This window comes from Coturnix japonica, chromosome 2, assembly GCF_001577835.2.
Source record: "Coturnix japonica isolate 7356 chromosome 2, Coturnix japonica 2.1, whole genome shotgun sequence".
NCBI classification, from domain to species: Eukaryota; Metazoa; Chordata; class Aves; order Galliformes; family Phasianidae; genus Coturnix; species Coturnix japonica.
In genome coordinates, this window is record NC_029517.1 from 100,490,694 (window position 1) to 100,511,584 (window position 20,891).

Sequence of the window (20,891 nt, forward strand, 5' to 3'; positions counted from 1 at the left end):
CTTATTGGTGGCCTTAATAAAAAGGATGCAGAGATACTTTAGAACATCTTGTGGCTACTGTCATTTTTACTGTTCTCCAAACTCGTTCCACAACCTTCAACACTTTATGTGCAAAGCTTAAACGCTTTTCTTTTGAATTTCTGCCTTTGAAATCCCCGTGAACTGAACTTGCCCAGGTGGCCTGGCAGCATGCACATGATGTTCTGATTCTAGTTCTTGTTGTGCTGGTCAGCTGCATCCTCTAGGTAGTATGTCTACACACCCTTATTTCCTGTTTGGAGCTTTGTTGATCTACGAGATTTTATTTCACTTTTCAACAGTCTAGTAAGCCATTCTTTAAATACAAATGAAAATGACTTTATTTACTTGTTCTTTGTTTTCTTCCAAGCCAGCTTTCCAGCTTTTACAGTTTTCATGGAATCACAGAATGGCTTAGGTTGGAAAGGACCTTAAAGATCATCTAGTTCCAACCTCTTTGCCATGGGCAGGGTTGCCAGTCACTAGAGTGGGCTGCTCAGAGCCCCATCCAACCTGGCTTTGAATGCCTCTGGGATGGAACATCCGCAGCTTCTCTGGGCAGCCTGTACCAGGGCCTCACCACCCTCTGAGTAAAGAATTTTATCCTAATGTCTAACCTAAATCTCCCCTCTTTTAGTTTAAAGCCATTTCCCCTTGTCCTACCACTATCTGCCCAAGTAAAAAGTTGGCTCCCCCTCCTGCTTATAAGCTCCTATCAATCAAGAACTGGAAGTCTGCCACGAGGTCTCTCCATAGTCCCCTCTTTTCCAAGCTAAACAAGCCCAACTCCCTCAGCATTTCTTCACAGGCTCCAGCCCTCTGATTATCTTCCGGACCCACTCCAACATCTCCATGTCCTTCTTGTATTGGGGGCCCCAGACCTGGACACAATATTAGTACCCCCGCCCGACGGCTCCCGCTCGGCATCACCCCAAGCTGACACGGGGCAGCGAGTCCGACCGCAAAGCACCCGGGGCAAACACCTTCCTACCGAAAGCGCTTTCTACCAGCCCGTCCTCATGCAAATAGCAGCCCCGCACCAGGAAGTAGGCTGAGAGCCTCCCAGCCAACCGCCTGAAGCGGAGCGAAGTTCCTCCGCCGGCTGCGCCCGTCTCCCGGCCGGCGGGGCAGCAGCGCCGCGCTCCGCAGCTCTCCCCCGGCAGCACCCGGGAACCGTGGAGTTTCCTCGCTGCCTCCCAACTTTCACACCAGGGAAAGTAAGTGACTCTGAGGGCGGGGGTCGGAGCTGGAGGAGGAGGAGGAGAAGGAGGGGGGCAGACGGCCGGTCCAGGGAGCTCCTGCCCGGGGTGCTCCGTGTACGCGGGGAGAGCGAAAGGACGGCGGAGCCCGGAGGGTCTTGGGGAAGGTGGGGTCTCTTCTGAACGCTTTGCATCTTGCCGCTGTGCCCTGCTTGTGTCGGGCTGCTCGGAGTAGCCGGGTGTCTGCAGGCAGAGCAGCAGCCTCAGGAGGGGAGGTGGCCCCCCTCTTCAATTGCCTTTTCCAGGAGGAATAGTTTCTGGAGCATCGCCCAGGTTAAACCTGCTGCTTCTTCGCTGTGGGCTCAGACGTATTTTGGCTTAAAAGAAAACGGCACTGTGGTGTTTCTTATGTGGTGTTTCCTGCCGGCTGTTACCGTGATAATACTGTGTCCCCAAGGAGTGGTCGCTGGGGGCTTTCTCCTGGTTTTGATTTTGGATCTGAGTGTCAGGTTAGGTCTGTGTAGTTCTGTGTTTGGCCTTTCTGTTGAAATTGCATCTTCTGCATGCTGAGAGTGAATGCGTTCACGAGAACTCATCCTCCTGCTCCACTGACCTCTGTTGGCGCAAGGAACTGAAGAGATTAACACTTATAATTTGCTTAGCTACATGTATGCACATCTAAACAGGAGATATCCTGTCTATCCACATATGGATATGACTTCCCTCCCTGTGTATAGGGAGCATGAAGGTTCTTATTCTGTCGCTTCACCTTAACCCCCAGTCGGCACCTCATCCCTTGCCCTTTATTCACACCTTTGAAAAAAGCCCAGTCTGACCAGTCCCATCTTAGTCCATCCTAATGCCAACTGGAAACAACCTGAAAGAGTTTTATAATCCAGATAGCTTAATGTTAGTTGCAGGTATGAATGGATGGGTATTGTGTGCTGATTGTAGTACTACTTAAGACTTATTTTTCTTCTTTCAAAAGTATTTGTTTTTTTCTGGGAAATGGCTGAGATATGTTGGTAAAACAGCTCAGTTTTACCAATGAGAATCATATTGTGGCAATTGTTTCTAACTCAGTACTGAATGCAGAGAAGAAGTTGCTTACGTTTTGCTATAGGACTTCATGTCTTTACGATAGGTACCGCCACCAACACTGGAAGTGAGTGAGAAAAATCTTGGCTTTCTCCAAAAAAGCAGCAACAGGCTGCGGCAAAAATCACTTTGATGCTGTTAATAGGATGTTATAAAGGCAAGGATTAAAAATTAATGGATTCTGTGATCAACAGATTTCTCGTTCTGTTTCTCTCTTCAGAGATTTGTGGTGTTTTTCTCTCTCCTTTTCAGCTTTGTGAGCTATAGACTAGCTAGAAATGAATTGTTTTAATAACAAAGAGCTCTATTTTAATTGCGTGCTGTTGACATATATATATTTAACCATAATGGTGTGGAATTAACTTTCTTGTCAGTACAGTAGTTTGCTGACTTGAAGTTATTCTGCTTTTCTCCTGTAGTCTGTTGAGTAAATAAGGTTAAGGTTGTTTATATATGTATATGTCCTTACGTATATGTTTTCCTGTTTGTTTCTATATGAAGGAAAGGCTGAAGCCTTGTAAGTGCCTTTGACCAGCAGAATTGTGCAATGACTTTTACTGACAGTGCAATGAATTACAAAACTTGCACTTGTATGAAGTAAAACCCTATTTTACCCTATTGCCTTTCAGATGTTTAATATTCCTTGCTTTCAATGTTACCCTTCCAAGAGTATTTCCATCAATATGATATTTTCTCTTGTATGTATTTGGGAATGTATAAGCAGCTCTCTCATACACTGCTTTCCTCTATTTTAACTATCTAATTGAAGTGAGCTCCCTTCCTTTGACTTGGTTGGTTTTTGTAAGGTATCATCAGGAAGCAGCAGGTGTTGTGGGAGGGGATTCCTAGAACATGCAATGCAGATAGTCCAAGGCCCTAGGAGCTGCTGTGTGATGACTCACAAGACCAGAGATACAATGCTGGGCCTTCCATGTGTTGCGTACTGGGGTGAATTGTTTGACCTCTCTATAGCTATTCAGGAGTATTTAAGAACTGCAGCATTTCAATTGAGAAGTGATTCAATTTCCGTCTTGAAAAGGAGGCATTTTCCTATCTGTATTTTGCATGTTGTTTGGAATCTTAATGAACATCTTTGAGTTTTTTGAGAGGACATTTAGGGGTCACAAGCCAATTTTGTTTTTGTTGATGGGTCGGGAGATCTGAGGTGGGAGCAAGGTCTTTCTTCCTCTTTGTACATGTATGTTCTGAGCAAAGGGCAGCTGTGAGTTTATTTCTTGTGTTCAAGGAAGTGTAGAGCCACTTTTACTCTTGGGGTTCACAGAGTTTCTTTGTAAAAGCAGCTCTTTGCAAAACTGGGTGAACACAGAAAACAAGCAGATGAGGAACAGCATGAAGGTTTAAAAAAAAAAGAGAAAAGTGAGGGGACAGCAGACAGTAGAGTAGGATTCCTTTAGCTCTGCTTGTGGCAGCACTTCTATACACAGAGTTGCATTTCCACAGCACCAGTGATCCCTAAAGAATGCAAGATGTCATGTGATAATGCTGGGGATGAGAGAAGAATCTACTGACTGGGAATCCTTGGGGTTGTTTGAGCTTAGTGAGCAGCTGCTGATACTTCCTCATGGAGCTGTAGAGCTGTGTTTGTAAATAATTGCACAAAATCATGAATATCTGTTAGACAGACTGTTAATTCATCCTTAGAGTATTTCTGTCTCTATAAGAAACAGCTTCATTCTGTAGAATAAACATTGCCCCGGTTTTCTTGCAGGCCATATTCTCACTCCTGTTAGTTACCTGCTGCTTTATTTCTTTCATTTATTTGTGTTATCTTTTTCATATGAGTGTAGGAGTGCTGAAGAGAGAAAGACTTCCCGACTTACCAAGCCTTGCCGCAGGAAACTGTGTTGATAAGCAATATAAAATTACATTGGAATGAAAACGGCCAGCAGCCTGTAGTGAAGCAAACAAGTAGGAGGAGACTGCCCTGCTACAAACAGCTACAGTGTCTTCCCACAGAATTTAGCTTTAACAAACAGAAAGCAAATACAACGTAACTGTCCGTGTTGTGTATGTTCCGAGTTCAAATTTAAGTGGTAATTGTCCTTCAGGGAAGGATGTAAAGGTCTGTGCTTTCTTATTTATCTCTGTGTGATGCAAATACGTTTCCTGTTGATGTGGTCATCGAATGGTGTAATTTCTGAGACTGAATCACCCACCGTGGTGTTCAGCGTCTTTTCTGTAGATGTGGGCTCATGGTACAAAATGTAAAGGCAGAACTGCATCTTGTGCTGGAAGTATTTGCTCCAAGTGCTTAAGAAATACTTGTGTTCATAGTGTACCCTGAAGAACTACTCATTGAAGTGAGTTTAATAGTTGTTTTGTCAGCTGAACCTCAGAAGGGAGAAGATATCCTGATAAGCACTGCTGGAGAGAGCAAGAGGACATGAAGGAGAGGTGAAGAGAGTATGAGTAGATCTCATTTCTATTGGGGAAAAATGGAAAACCAACACTACACAGGCCAACATCTCTTTTACCTTAGGAGAGCATTGCCTATCTGTTTCAAAGTGTTGGCATCTTAAGTATCTACAATTGAATCCTATGTTTGCACAACGCTATCTTACTTGGTCAGTTCAAAGTACTGAAAAGTCTGCAGAGTGTTACCTTCTTCCTCTCTTGTCTCTGTTGCACACTGCATGAGGAGAGGCTAGTTCTTCCTGTCTAAACTGTGGTTAATGCATTGAAGAATTTCTTACTTGATTTGCAAAGGCTTGTTTTTTACTTTACACGTTCATTTGGCCAAGCCACGTAAAGATCATATAAAAGATCCTGTAATAGCAAACTGTGAGATGTTAAACTAAAAAATTAGGCAGGTTGCCATTTGGATAGAAGTCCAGGATATATATCTTTTCTTCTGGAATTATAGTTTTTGGAGTTTTCTTTGTTTTAGCAAGCTCAGCTGCTGAAACAGAGTCCATTCCTTACAAACTTTTCTCTGTCTGAAGTAGGTTCCTAACTGTTCATTAGTTGGTTTAACAGGAAGCCATTCCAGGAAGCTCGTCACCAAGATCATTGCCTGTTAAGTGGATTTACTGATGTGGTTTCCATAACATACTGCCTTACTTTATGTTTGCTTCTTTAGTTTGTACAGATAAGTACATAGAGACTTTGTTAGTTTGTTTATTTGTCTTCTTTTTGATGGCATGTTATATTCAAGCTGCTTCTTGGGCATAAACTAAAGCAAGATGTTATTACAGAAGTTAGTGCAGTGTTAAGTATATTTGGCTGATAAGGTTTGTTCTTTCCATCTATGACTATACTATATTCTTGCAACAGTGTTAATATTGGAAGTCAATTCCTACATTATGCTAATGTGTTTGTAAGTTAGTAGGTCTGACTTATGACTAAGTTTTACTCTGTCTATCTTGATAATGAAAATATTTCCAAGTATTGTCATTGGAATAGGAAATATTCTAAGTAGTATAGCTATTGCGCTTATTGAAATTGCCAGCTTCAGCATCACGAGTCTTTTATTCATTAGATTCAGTGGACGGAAGCTCTTTTTCCCCGGGGCAATACCATGTGTTTTGATGTGATATCTGAACCCCTTCAGTCAGTGCTGATTGCCCTAGCGTGACTATGTTTTAGGTCTGGACAGATGGGAGCTGGAGAACACAATTGAAGTGATGGTCAGTACTGGTGTCAGTGTCACTGAGGAAGTGAAAGTTTTTGGCAAACACACAGGAAGGGGATGGGCAGGAGAAAGAGGAAATCCGAAGCTGGATGCTCTGTGTTCAGTTTGTTCAAAAGGCTTTGCAAGAGGCATTTGAACATGTAGTTATGGGGTAGCAAAGCATGCAAATGGGATTTAAAGGGCACTTTTGCATTGCCAAAGGTCTGCTAACCTGTACAAAGGCTGAAGGGGTATAGAAGAACTTGCCCTTTAAGCAACTCTCTTGCTTTATTGCTAGCGTGGCACTTTGTGTTCCTTTCTCTGTCCCGCAAGGTCTCTGTGCTGTCACTGCTTGCCAGCTGTGCTTGCGCTGGCTGAGTGAGATACTGAAGCAGCTACCCTGGTGTCAGTGAAGAAGCACTGTGCCACATTAAGGTGAATGGTAAGCCTGTTTCTCTTGGCAAGTAGATGACCTGGTTGATTGCTTCTGCTGGGCAGGCAACAGACAGTAGTGCTGCAACTGGGCCTGACTAGAAGAGCTTACTTCCTTTGAAAATCCCCCTCTTAATTTGCTTGGTAGCAGTTTCCACCTCTCTACCACTTACTGCAGTGTTAGAAAAGCATTAGAGTTACACTGGTTTGAATGATTCTGTTAATAAAAATGTGCTGTCCTCCTGCTTTTTTTTTTTTCTTTTCTTTTTTCCCTAATTTCCTGGAAAAAAAAGCAATATTTCAATCTTTTATTCTGCTATAACAATACTCTCTTCCTACTGCTGTTTCCTTTTCAATTCCCACATCGTTTTATTTCAGCAGCGTCATTCTGTTTCTGTCCTACTTTGTTTTCAAGACTGTCAGTGGTGTAGGTCATTTATTTCATCTCTTGATTTGGATCTTTGTGCAGTAACTTTTTCTTTTTCCCCTGTCACACTATAAGCCTCTGTGCCTTGCATAATCTAGTCGTCTTTTGTAATCTACATGTGCTGCCTTATTAGGGAATAAGTACCCAGAAATACGTACCTCCATCCTCTTGCTGTGAAATCACAGAGTGTCTGGCTCAGCAGTACTGATATGGTCTTTGCAATGTTTTCCGAAACCTATGCCTCCTTATAGGGCAGCTCTGTTGTTCTATAGATGGCCAGGAGGAGTCCTCTATCTAGAACTGGTATTATGTATAGATACAGTCTATCTTTAGAGTAAGCTGTTAGTCGCGTTTGATTTAAAAACATTCTTAGCTTTACTTGGAAGAGGCTAATTTCCTTCTTAAATGTAACCTGTAAGTTGGCTGCTGCCCCTTTGTCTGCTGTCAGCTGTCTGTGATGCTGTTTCTAGCTCTCTCGGATCAGGTTTTGTTTCTCCTGTATGCAGGAAGATTTTCTGTGCTGTATATGAAAGGTTTTGCAGCCAGTGTTCACTTTCCTCATAAACCTACCTGGTTTCACAGCAGCAGCATGGATTTATCAACATGCATGGTGGCCTGGAAGAAGAACCCGAGGCTTCACACTGAGTGTGTGGTGCTATAGCAACAGCTCAAGCTCTGGGACTTCTGGGCTGTGCTCTGGTGGCAATGTGCCCCAGGTACCCTGTCCCCTTGGATAGTGAAATGTAATGGAGTTTGCCTTGAGAGTGCAGTGCAAGCTTTGAAAAACCAACTTTTGTGGAGCAGGCACCAGCAGGGAAGTGGTTTGTCTGTAGGAGTGGTCAAGTGGAGGAGAAAGGTCCTTCAAGGGGAGTATTTCTGTTTTAGATGGAACATTTAAACAAGTCTGAGTGTACTGGATTTACGTGTCAGAAAATGGAATATTCAGCTTTTTAATACCTTATTTGAATTGGAAATGTGAATATTGCTCTTTTCTGTAATGGATTTGACTGTTTGCAGTTTGTCTTTTCCTGCTATGATTTCCTTGCTTCATTGGCAAAACTAAAAATACCAAGATGTTTTGTATGGTATGACACGGAAAAGTCATTGCTCCTTTGAGCAGTGATGCAACTGTTTTGTTTATTATACACTCTGTGTCTTGTCATATCCATGGAGAAAATGTGCTTTTCTAGGTCCTGAAGTTCTCTACCCTATTAATTATTCTTTGCTGTTGATTTTTTTTTTCTCCTTTTATCTCTTTGTTTCTCCAGAATTCCCTCCTCATTTATTTCCCAGTATTAACCCCATTTCTGACCTTTCAGGGATTCCCCCTTTACCTTTTCTCATATGGTTTGTATAGTCCTGAAAACTTCCTGTGCATCCCCACAATATTAAAGTGCCTTCATTGCATGGTTCTTAATTCCATGAGATTCAAATGTAAGTTCATTGTGGAGTCATTAAAGTTTTCCTGAGCAAGTCTTAGATAACAATTGTGAGCAAATACTGATTTATTCCTAGATCTTGCTTGGAAAGTTAGATGTATACTGAAGACATTGCAGCTGCAAAAGTTGTATATAAACAACGGAGCTTTTGCACTGCCTGTGGTTTTTGCTCACTAAGGTATAATCATGCAGCTTGCCTGTGAGCTCTGTATTTCATATTTGAAATTACGAGGTTATAATTTTTAACGAGCAGCCAGTACAGTTGTAATAAGAGAGCTGTAAAATTATTTCATTTTGTAGTACAAATGTGAAAATAATTCTTCTTAGGGACCTCACATTTACCACAAGTCTAAATCTGCAAAAATTATGGTGTTGTGGTTTTTTTTGTGCTCATTAAGGTCTGCATCCTGCACTTTGTTTAAGAAGTCCTGGCCTGAGCTTCTCTGAGGTGTCAATTATAGGATAAGAGTATGATTCAGTGGAAATGGCTCTGGTCGTAATTGCTAGGTTGGCATCTGCGATCAACTGCTGGGCTCCTGAGCATTAAGCAGGGCTAGAAACAACAGAAAACATTAAATACTAGGCAGCCAAGTCTTGATACTTTGTGAGGGGACTACTGTTGATTTTAGAGAGAGAAAACAAAACATCCAGGCACAGCCAAAGTAGTAGCAGTGGTCAAAGTATTAAAGAGTTTCTGAAAATGAAAGAAATGGAAACGTTAAGCTGCGTGATTCTTCAAGTCTAAATAAAATGAAAATGTTGTCCTCCATTCAGAACTTCTGCTTAGCGTAGCACAACTGATCTCAGATGTAAAGGATTCAAATCAAGTTAATGTTCTTGCATAGCTGCTGTTACAAGATTTGGAGAAGTTCTTTTTTTCCTCCTTTCTCATTCTTGCTCTTGAGAAAGGTCCTTTGCAGACACATGTTTACAATCCAAGGTGCATAGTTATTCCTTAGAATGTTTGAACTAGAGACAGCCAACTGAGCCGGTGTGCCGGTGCTGCACAATCCTTTCTTGAGAGTTTCCAATCCTCTCTGAAAGTTGGAAGAATGTACAGTATTTAATTTTGGTTAATTTTGGAGGAACAACTTACTCGCACTTATGCGTGCAACAAATGTGAGAAGAAGGCTTTGAAACTTGCATGTTGGTTCTCACTCCATGTTTGTTCAGTGACATGTATTCTTCTTTACCGTCACTTGAGCTTGAGTGTGTTGTTTCACAAGATTTTAGTTAAGTGTGCTTCTGCCTTTCTGTGTCAGGTTTTCAGACCTGGACTACTTTGCTTTCCTTCAGGACTGCTTGGTACATTTATGTCTGTCTGTATCTCTTCACAAAGTCCTGATCTCAATGATGTCACCTAAAAAAAATACACCTCCAAAAACTGTTTACTCAATAGCTCTCCCAGTTTTATTATCAATATCTGTAGCAAACTGTTGCTCAGCCAATATCTTCTGATACATCCATGTGCACCCCAAATTAAAGCATTTGCTTGGAACTGTTCACTAAGGTACAAAAGTCACCTAGAATGTGCACCTTTTAGATTCAGTGCTCCCAGAGAAATAGAATTAACATAGAGTTTAAGTTAAACGGATGAATTATAAATGGTCCACTGACAGAATGTGGATTATGCCTTTGAAGTTAAAGGTTGTTCTGCTAATTACACCAGTGAGAAGAAGATCAGGTGGTTCCTGTCATGAGTGCTTACTCAGTTAGCGCTAAATGTTCTCCTGGTATTACTGTAAAGGTTGAATAGCTCAGGACAGCGTTTCTGCTACTGTAATTTACTGATACTGGATTAGATGCTAATTTTATAGAACTATTGCAACTTCCTTTTGCAACTGAAGAGAACTTGCCCAGTTGCAAAGTTCCAAGAGGAACTGCAGTCTGGGTGAGAGTGTTAGTATGCATCAGCACAAATGACTTAACAACAGGTTTTCTTCCGAGTTCAGTGTTCACTCTTAAAACTTAATTACATACCTGAGTACAGTGGTCTGTGTTTGGGAAGGGTTCCTCTGTGTATATGACATGCTGAGGACAGTGCTGCTAACGATAGTCAAAATAGTCTGCTGGAGAACTAGATCTTTTTTGCAACTGAATTATATGCTGGCTTACAAAAGGGGTGAAAAAAATACCTGTTTTGTGAGTTGTTGGTGAAAATCTGTGCTTCAGAGAGGCACCCGAGTCACAGTGTGATACTATTGTAATGAGATTGCCATGTTTCAGTGGCGAGTGTGTTCGTGAGTATGTGTCAGCATTTAAATGTGGAAGTGGTGGCAGATAAAGACCTCTGACCAATGGAGGAGGATGGTAAAAGCAGCATGATGCAAAGTAACATGGGATGGAAAATGACCAGGCTAGTAGAGAGTTAAGGTCCATTAAAACAGAAATCGCTCACCAGTAATTTAATTGCAACTAACTTAATTAGTGCTGAAAATGAGTTGTAAGATTTATTCCATGGAGTTAGTTACCTGAATTTGGGAGAAGAAAAGCAAATACATGCTGATGATCTGCTTCCCTTTCCCTCAATAAATTACACTGAAAACGGAAGATAATCTCAAAGAAGTGGTATTCTTTCTATGAGGCCACCCTCAAAAGCTTCACCATGGATTTTTTATTTTACTGTTTTCATGGACATAATGTGATAATTTCATAGTCCTTGAGTCCTCTGTTTATGGTATGGCAGCAGATTTGTGTTACAAATACATCTCAAAGCAAGGCATCGTTTCTTCAAAGGGCTTTTTATTGCCAGCAACATCTTTAACTGGTTGAAGGCCATGTTTATTAGTAACCACAATCTCCCCTTAGTCATAGCAGCTATTGGTGATACTTCTTAACCGATACCTCGTTTATATGTTTGCCAGGAATGTTGAGGCTGAGTAATAAGAACTACCTTATTTGGATGGGATGAAGGAAGGCAAGTATACCTTCCAATACAGCTTCTGGGGAGTGCAGGCAGACTGACAGATTTCAGCTGAATTGCTGCTGCCTGGGACACAGCCTGATGATGATATTTAAGAAACAGCCAAATTTTGATGCACTTTACATATGTAAACAAGCTACTTGCTTTGTCCCGTGTGTTCTTCTGAAACTTGGTGAAATTGGGAGAAGCTCATTAATTGCCCTTTTATGTATTACATAGTAAAAGCAGTCATTTGGTACTGCAAAATAGCTCATACAGAGCAACTGGTTGCTCGTTGCAATTTGTGTGTCTACACCTTTGTCTTCAAGTAAGCTAACAGGTGTGTTCAAATCAGCAGTATCTTAGTAAAACCACTGTGTGTATGAACAAGGCATTCTGGACTGATGTAGAAATGTTTGTTGTACACCTCAAACTACACCTGGTGTGGGAGGCAAAGTGTAGATATGAGAGAGGAGAGAGCATGGAGGTGGGTAAGAAGTGCTGGTGTGAGGGATAGAATGTAGGTTTGTACATTGGCGAGACTGGTAACAGTGACAGAGAGCTACAGAGGTGTGAGGTAAAAAGTGTTCTTTAAAGAAATTATTGAAGTCCCTCTGTCCTTCAGTTTTTCAACTCTGTATCCTCAGATTTCTATGCTGTTATAGAGAGGCTACCCCTGGACTTTGCCCCAGAACCTTATCATTTTTGTGGGTGGTGTCCCGTTTTCCCATGCAGTGGTGATTGTACCAGTCATTTACAATGGAGAGGAGAAGGATCCTACTGCTACGTGTAATCATCGACATCTGTAATGCTCAGGGCAAAAACTGTACTACTGAACCCTTGGCGCATTCACATTATTGGCCACAGCGGTGAATTTAAAGATGCACAAAACATATGCGAACCAAAGACATGCTCAAATTGCGATGTGGATGTGATCCTTTGAGTTTGCTTTGTATTCTTCAGAATACTTAGGAAAATCGTTTATTCTCTTTGGTATAGTGGTTTGGCCAAATTTTCATTTGGAAATGGAGATTTGCTTACATGAAGTTGCTGTTTCTCATTAGTAGAGGCTATTTACTAGTGAAGGAAATGATATTTTTATGTATAGTTTGCTCAGCGCTTCAGTTTGTAAGGTACTTGGGAACATTCCCTTTAACATGTCGGCATGCTTCTTTCCCTGTTCTATTTCATGTGATCCTTCTGAAGAATGTGATGAAAGTATTTATTCTGCTGTGACAAATTATGACCTTTTCCCCTGTCTTCAAAAGGTAAATACAGTGGATGAGAGGTTGAGGAAATGGGAGATGTGGTTGCCTGAGGGCTGGCAAAATGAATTAATTCATTGTTGATATTGATTCAAAAGTCTCGAGGATGCAGTTGAGGCAAATGACCGTAATAAAATGAAGCAAGTGTTATAAGGTCAGAAACCAGATGTTAGTTTAATATAAGACTCAAGTTAAAATCAGTGCCAAAGATACTGACTACATGAACCTGGAACTTTTTCATAATCCACAAAGTCTATTATGTAGTGTTAACAAAACTAGTCTAGTGGGGATTAACTTTCTTGTGCGTTGGCATTTTTATTCAATTGAGTGAACAAGGAAAAGAATTGGTAGTTTGTATGATCGAATTCTACGTCATTTCAAAGTGACGTTTGACTTCATCATTTCATTTTTATCCTTTTTACAAGTGTCATGATACTGTTGTGCTGCCACGATGGCATTAGATATTGTCAGTTTCTTCCTGATTTCTCTTGTTATTTTTAGCAATGGGCACATTTCTTAAATGAAGCAAAGAAATTTAGGAGAAATCTATGGTTGATTCATAAAAAGGAGATAACACTTCTTTATTGGTCATTGCTCAGTCCACTCCCCGTCTGCTATCCCTGCTAGAGCTACCGCTCTGATGTCATCAGTTATGCTGATAACCATTTTATTTGTTACCCTGTTATTCATGAGTTCCCGTAAAGATCAAGGAGTTGAGCACTGAATAAACTTATCTTAACCCTGGAATTTAGAGGCTAAACAACAGAAGACTGGACTTTGGATTAGTAACAACTGAATATAGGAAACTCTTTACATGAACTGATATGGTTAGTTTTGCCAAAGCACCCTATAAATGCTATAGCAGCGGTTGTGGTGGGAAGCACAAACCTTGTCTGACCACACATAATTTCTACTTAGCCGTATTTGACTATTTAATTCTTGGAAGTTTGAGGTGTGGTAACTTCACATCACTTACTTTCTGTTTGTTAAATTAGTACCTTAGTTAATATTAGGCACCACATAGCTAGAATGCCATTTTTTGAAGTTAAAAATAAGTAAAATTTTAAAAATGAAATAAAGAAAGGGGGAGGGGAATAGAAGAAAAGATTTCTCCTCTGTGTGCAACAAAACACATCAATACAGCAACTGCAGGTATTTTATCACACCAGAGGTTTCCTGTTCTTATATCGGCTCTCGGGGGGATAGTTTTCTGTATGGTCTGATACACAGTACACTTTCACAGTAGTCAGATAGCAGCATGTTTATATTTTCCCCCATTCTAACTTGAATTTTGATTTAAAAAACATCTTTAAGAAGTTAAATTAGAAACGTTATGCAGTCCTTCAGCTGATTTCAATATGCGGGCTGATATGGGAAAGGAAAAACAAAAACCAAACAACAAGGCCAAAGGGTGGAAGAATGGATATAAAAAATGTAATGAGTTCAAGAAAATGTTTTTTCGGACCAGATTGGTGTGGTCAGAATGAGATATTCGTGCACTCATGTTGGGAATTGAGTTCTGAAGGGGAGGAGCTGAAATACTGGTGTGGGACAGAAAAAAAAACAAATGTTGCAGAAGTAAATGTGATGGATCTGGAACTGTAACAGGAGTGCAAATGTTGGGAAATATGAAGGTGAGAGGGTGATACTTGATAATGGGAAAGGAAAATGATAGAAAATAAAAGTGAGATAGCATGGACAAAGTCAAGATTTCTCATAGTGGCTTAGGAAGGAATTGTGAAAGACACTGAACAGGATTGTGATGCCTGTCTGCTGCACTTCCCCAAACTCCTGTCTAGTTATACGTTCCTGTTGCACTGAGGCTTTCCTTTTTAATGTTTTCGTTAGCAATAGAAAAAGTAGGAGAACAATCGGGATGCTAGGATGCATTACACACAGGCAGCTAAAAATACTGTGCAGAAAGAACAGTCTGACAAAATAACATGGAGAAATTTAATACCAGAGTGTGAGGACATGCTACTGGAGATATGAAAGTCTGCTCTCATGAGAGTTTGTCATGATAAATGAGACAAGCCTGGCTGTTCTAACTGATCACAAGATGATTACAAAAGGCCAGTGTGATGAAAGTTTGAAAACAATAAATTCACTGGGGAACGTATTTCTACCTTTGGAAGAAACAGAAGTGCTGTTTGTTACAAGGCATTGCTGAAAGTCATCTTGGAGCACGTGACCAGCTCCGGCCTCCTGCCCTCAGGAGAGATGAGTTCAAGCAGATGCAGAGGTGGGGATGGGCTCCTGGGATGGCTGGTAGAAATGTAAAATGATCCTTAAAACCTAGAGAAGAGAGTGAGGGATGCCACTTCTCCCTGGTTACTTGAGAAGGTGAAGAGCCATTTAGGCTCAAAGCCGTTATCAGCCCCAGAGAGTGTTTAAGACTGGGAGATATGAGATGGCTTCAAAGCCAAGTGTGGTGAGGATCTGAAACCTTTCGCATTTTGTTCTTCCTCACCACCATGCAGTAACCTCTGTATAAACAGAGCCTGCTTTAAAGCTGATATAATGCAGTTGTTCTGCCTGTTCCAGAAAGTAGTTGTTAGCCCAGCACTCTAATTGGGATAATAAAATGAATAGCTCTTATAAAAGTGAACCCTTGGAAAGGTTTTATGGCTCAACTTATGCATTCGAGGATATCTCATAGCCTGCTCCATACACTATGGTGATATTTGTTCTTTGAAGGTTACCCTGTTGGTTAAACTGTTTGTTGTCCTTGCCTTTTTATATACATGCATAGCAAAATATTATTTTAGCTTTGTCTCACCATTTCTCAGACAGACATGGAAGAAGTTTAAGGACTTCCTGATTTTTTTCCCCTGTTATTTTTAGATATGCTACCAGCTGGAGTACAGTTTCTTACACTACAGTTACAGGTAGAGTCCTGGGCACATCTCTCATAGTAAACACTGGGTAGACAGAGGCTGTTCTTGTTCCTTCTTATAAGCATTCAGGGCTCATGTCATGATTCATGCCATCTAAGTGACTGATTCAGTTTGAGAGACATGCGGATGATGTAATGTGGTCTAGTAGAAAAGTACTGAATTAAAAAGAGATTAAAATCCACGAGGTGAGGCACGACTGAGACGTACAGAGCCATTTCAGCGGAAAGGTGAAGGAAGAACAAACTGCTGAAGTTCCCTCACTAGTCTCTGCTGCAAAAACAAGATGTAGGAAGTGAAACAGGCCCAAAGATAAAAGCTGACCCAAGATTTCTCTGCTCTCAATAATCTAATTTAATGAAAGTTACCAGGCAGACGAGGCTTGCAACAACAAGTCAGCATTGAAGTTTAAGATAAATTAATTCCTTAAACTTGAAGACTGCATTTATTTCTGTATTTTCTAGAATGAGAAACTGAAGCAGTTGAAGGGAGTGAAGAATAAAGTTTTGTGATGGTACTGAGAAAGCAGGTATTGGTGTCCTTGGACAGGGCTGGCTTACAATTCTTCCTCCCGAGTGCTTTTAGATCCAGGTTTGTTTTCTAGACCATGAGTGAGTTTGTTTCTTAAGACTCTTCTGCCTTGGCCTTGACCTTGAATGTAATGCAGAGCAGTCTCACAAGCTTTATTATTCAACGGATGTGATGTGAGCAACACAGTCTTACTTTCTGACTTTAAAACCTGTGTAATAGCAATGGTCAAAAAGGCAGGCATTAAAGGCTACACTAAGATAAAATGGAATTAAACTAGGGAAAAACAGAGGGAGACCTTTATTTATGTGTCAATTTAAGCACATATATATATAAGAGTTAAGAGCTGAAGCTACCCACAAAACTGGTGTTTAGATACTTGATTGCTGTTCTTTGGATAAATAAATATCTGTTGAATAAAATCGAGTAGTGCATACACCCACCATCACAGTTGAAGTTCTTCAAAGAATACTTAATTATTGGAAGAAGAAAAACCAACCCAACAAAGTATCTATTTGAGTTGCTTCTGAAAATTATTATCGTATGAAAAGATTAAAATAAAACTGCTCTAAAGAACTGAGAAATCGGTGAGGATTTGACAATCACGTTAACTTAACTCCAGAAAGGCCCAGATGTATCAGGGTGATTTTTCAGGAAAGGGTTTCCAAATTGCACTGTAAATACTGTGTGAATCACAAGGATGCCGAAGGTTGCGACCTGAGCAAAGAGAAAAGTAAGATTGGCTTTTATGCGATGGGGGGAAATGAAACCTCAAATGCTAACAGTGGCAGATGGACAGGCAGTGGTCACACAGTCTCTAACTGCTGGATGCAGCAAAAGGCAAATAGAACAACAGCACTTCTAGGATAGAGAACAGCTTTTGACCTTCAAGTATTGTGCTGCTTTCTGATACTCCGGAAATCTGCTTTGAAATTAAGACCCACGTGCTGCCGTAGCAAGATGAAACAGAAGATAACAAGGGATTCAGTGGGAAAATTTAAGGCAAATGTCTCTGTAGACATCAAAACAACAGTGAAGAGGCTCTCTGCGTGGACAGCACAGTGCGTCAAAAGTGTGGATGAATAGTGATACTTTCTGTACTGAAAAACTATGGGGTGGGAAATGCCTGAGTGGGGACTGACAGTGTTTCCTCTGGTGTCTATGTTATTTTTATCTCTGAAGAACAATAATGCAGTGTCGTATGTAATGATACTGTGCTCCTGCGTTGTTTTTTTTGCTTTCCTTTTTTTATCTTCTCAAAACACTTCCTTGATATTCATTGTGATACAGGAAGAGAGAGCTATGCAAATAAACACTTGATACTAAGTAAAATATTTTATTTATGCATGAATTAACTTTCCCCCTTCAGAATTTCCTTATGAGTACTCTGTAGACTACAAAAGATGCATACACTTCTTACCCTTTAGATCTGTTTTGTTGAACGGGTAATATGCAAGGACTTAAAGTTCATGATTAACTCTGGTAATTATATAGCATTTTATATTTTGAAATTCATTATTTAATGTGCTTTGATTGATGCTCTCCTTTCATTGCCTGCTATTTATACTAGCTCTAAAAATCTTTGTGTTGATACTCTCAAAACCCTGGGAAACAACTTTAGATTTCAGTACAAATGTATAATGCCATGGGCTGTAATACTGACAATGCAGGTGAAATGTACTGAGTATATACCCTTCAGTGCACATGCTACACTCAGTCACTGAGCAGAGGGTTCTGAAACCAAAAGTACTGGAGTGAAGGGGATAGTAACTTCCCATTTAAGTACATATTGTCATCAGTACCAGCCTGGGGCTATTTTGTAATTGGAGTCCAACTCCACTTTTCGTAGAATAATAGAATGGCCTGGGTTGTAAAGGACCACAATCATCATCTAGTTTCAACCCCCCTGCTATGTGCAGGGTCGCCAACCACCAGACCAGGCTGCCCAGAGCCACATCCAGCCTGGCCTTGAATGCCTCCAGGGATGGGGCATCCACAGCCTCTTTGGGCAACTTGTTCCAGTGCATCACCACCCTCTGAGTAAAAAAAGCATCCTCCTAATGTAGATGTAGCTAAGTTCACTGAGGGCTAGGAGTTTTCATCTGCCAGGGGGAAAAAAACAGTTCTTTGTGATGAGGTGCTGGATCTTTTTGGTGCCATCACACTCACCATATTTGTGCAATTTTACATGACATTGAGTATACTTTTATGGGATTAGATAGCACCTGCACATTAGTATTACTGTTCCATTGTTGTTATTGTCACGAACAAATGTTAACCTTGAGCTTGCAGCAGGATCTCACGACAGGCTCTCTGCTTATGTGCTTTAAGCTGCCATCACACACACAAGAAAAAACCGAAAACAACAAAATAAGCTACCCTAGTAAAAAAACTTTTCTGTGACTTTATGTTGGCACTGGGTGAGCTGCGGTCCCCAAAGGTATCTTCAGGTTTCTTACAGCAATAGACAAAGGCAGTTTGGATCAAATTATCTTATGTCCTCAACTTCAGCAGTTTGTTCTGTAGAAGCAGAATTACTCAAGAGCAAAAAGGTTAGCGCTTAGGTGGCTAAATACCTGATCTTGCAGATACAGCAAGTAATTAAACACTGGGCTTTCGGTAGCCTAGTGTGAGCTTGCAAACAGCAACTTGCTTACGGGTGTACAAAAATTCCCTGTAGACCATTTTACAATAGAACAAGAATCATTCATACATCCACAACTATTAAAAAGAAATAAAAACCCTCTTCTTCCCTCCCCCTTCCCCAAAGCAACTAGCACATAACCCACGCAGAAGTGAACATTTGGAAGATCTTCCATTGAACATTGTCAAAAACTAATATTAGGCATTATAGATATATGCTTCTAAGGGAAGATCCAGGCTGAAGGTGCCTCTCAGTGCCTTTGGGCAGGAGTGGGGCATGGAAATGTTGGTGCAGAAGATGGAGAACCTCATCTTCAAAGAGACAGAGGTGAAAGATGTAGTGTAGGGCACAATGATCTGCTCTAGCTTCTCCAGCTGTGTTTTGTTCACTGCTGGCTTACTTGAGCCCTCCATGTGTTCTGAGCTCTAATTTTGTTTCAGGCTGTTCTTCAAGGAACTGGCTTTAAAGATTAATTAGGGCAGGGGGAGTGAGAGTATGTGCCTGCAAGAGAAAATATGACCATGAACCTAGCATTAGAGCACTGACCTAAAAGGAGGGAGAGAGAAAGGAAGAACAGGTTTGAAAAGCGTTTCTAGTGGATTCTTTCGAGAGTAAGTAAAACTGCAGTCCTCTGAGGGAGGAATATAGAGATAACATTGTATATGTGCTTGCTGAAGTGCTCTGTAATTACATCATGGGATTAGCTGTCAGGTTCCAGCCATGCAGATGCTAGCAGCTGTGTCTCATCTGACTGAACATGGATGCACATTCTAAAGGAAGGATTATCATTCTCATTTGTGCTGGAGAAGAAATACTTGTGTGGTGGTTTGTCATCACTGATACACCTACCGTCTGTTTTAAACTGTTGTAACAGGCTTATCTGAACAAGGAGGTTCATTGCTGAAGGTCACGATAGCAGCATATCTGCCCTGGAGCTGGGACTGCACAAATCATCAGCCTGGTGTGAGACAGGGATTTGAATCCAGCTGAGCTCCCTGCTAGATTGGCAGATGCAAAATAAAGTGGGGAGATACAGGCATGGCTAACTCCAGCTGCAGTTCTCATCATTCAGAGTGGATTATTTCTTTGTTTCCTGAAGATCTGCTACACTAGAGCCTCTACAATATTTCTTACAGCTTCAGAGCAGCCTTCTCTAAAACACTGAAACTGGTTTTCCCTACAGTAATTATATTTGCTCTTCTATTTATTTTGAATCTCACAAGAGAATCAGAAAGATGGAGAGGGGGTGGTTGAGGAGAAAAGGTGTTGGAATGGGAAATAAATGCTTTGAAATACTTTATCTGTGGATTGAGACTATAAATCATTCTTTTTTTTTTTCCTTTGCATCAGAAAAAATCTTACAGTGTGTGTTCCTAACATTAAGTTGTTCTTCCAGTGAACTATTGTATATGAAAAGGAAGCAAATGTTTGCTACGTAAACCAGATGGCTCTATGGGAAACTGCTTGGTTTATGGCATAATGTTTTGTTTAATACCTTTTTTATTCCAACAGGAAATATGGGATGTATAAAATCAAAAAGGAAAGAGAATCTGCATGGAGATGGGCTAGATTTGAAGAATCAACCAGTACGTAAAACTGAACGAACTATTTATGTGAGGGATCCAACGTCCAATAAACAGCAAAGGCCAGTAAGTAGATAGTCTCAGGGGAGAATTCCACTAGCAAGATCAAAGCATGACTGGCATAGCTTAAATTTCAATCCAAAACACATGCATGAAGAAATTCAATTCGATCATTAGTCTGCAATTTGGCTGTTAGTGTTGTGCAGTTCCCACTTAAGAATATGTACGTTAAGAAAAAAGTTCTTGATTGATGAATTGCATTGTTTTATGTGTTGTAATTTACATTGTTTACTGCATGAGACACTGGGAGACTCCCAAGTCTCTCCTTGAGAGACTTGACATACCTAAATGTAGGTATGTAGAAGAATGCTAGGTAACTTTAAAGACATCGGTGCTGGATATTAATAGCTGTGGGATCCAGGTGGTGATTACTTCTGTTTAAAACGGTTGAGGTTAGAGTTTTACCAATTGTAGTCAACCTTCCTTTTATTCTCTGAAGGCCAATATTTCACCTTACACAAGGTATGCACGTAGGGAAGCAGGAGAGGAGCAGTTCTGAAGCAGGCAGTACTGTGGCGAAAGAGGAACAAGCTAAGGGAAGTTCCTTGTGTGCTATCTAGCAAGAAAGAAATGGGTGCTGGGAAGGGAAATCCCACTGGTTACTAAGTAGGTTTGCTACTTTGCAGATTTACTCATACCTCTTTCCCCCACTCACCCTTTTACTGAAGAAAGAGTATTTCTTCACTGTCCTTACTAAGGGACTATATTCTCTGTGGATGCCAATTGCATCCTTCTGTAGTGTGTCACCAGCTGACATGGTACTCTGAGTCA

The 20,891-nt window shown here is 40.8% G+C and overlaps 1 protein-coding gene across 7 annotated transcripts in view; it reads left to right on the forward strand.

Annotated features, from left to right (window-relative positions):
• Positions 1 to 1,051: 1,051 nt before the first annotated feature.
• The window catches only part of LYN (LYN proto-oncogene, Src family tyrosine kinase), a 42,399-nt gene continuing 22,559 nt past the window's right edge, over positions 1,052 to 20,891 (forward strand). Inside the window, exons 1-2 of one of the 7 annotated variants that reach the window (XM_015855627.2) lie at positions 1,052 to 1,235; positions 19,990 to 20,126. In XM_015855627.2, the coding sequence (XP_015711113.1) occupies positions 19,995 to 20,126 (132 nt within the window). In that variant the 5' untranslated portion in view covers positions 1,052 to 1,235; positions 19,990 to 19,994. Of the gene's footprint in view, positions 1,236 to 4,281; positions 4,637 to 6,279; positions 6,389 to 19,989; positions 20,127 to 20,891 lie in introns of those variants that run through there. The other 6 variants (XM_015855628.2, XM_015855621.2, XM_015855630.2 and 3 more) reach the window with 6 other exon arrangements.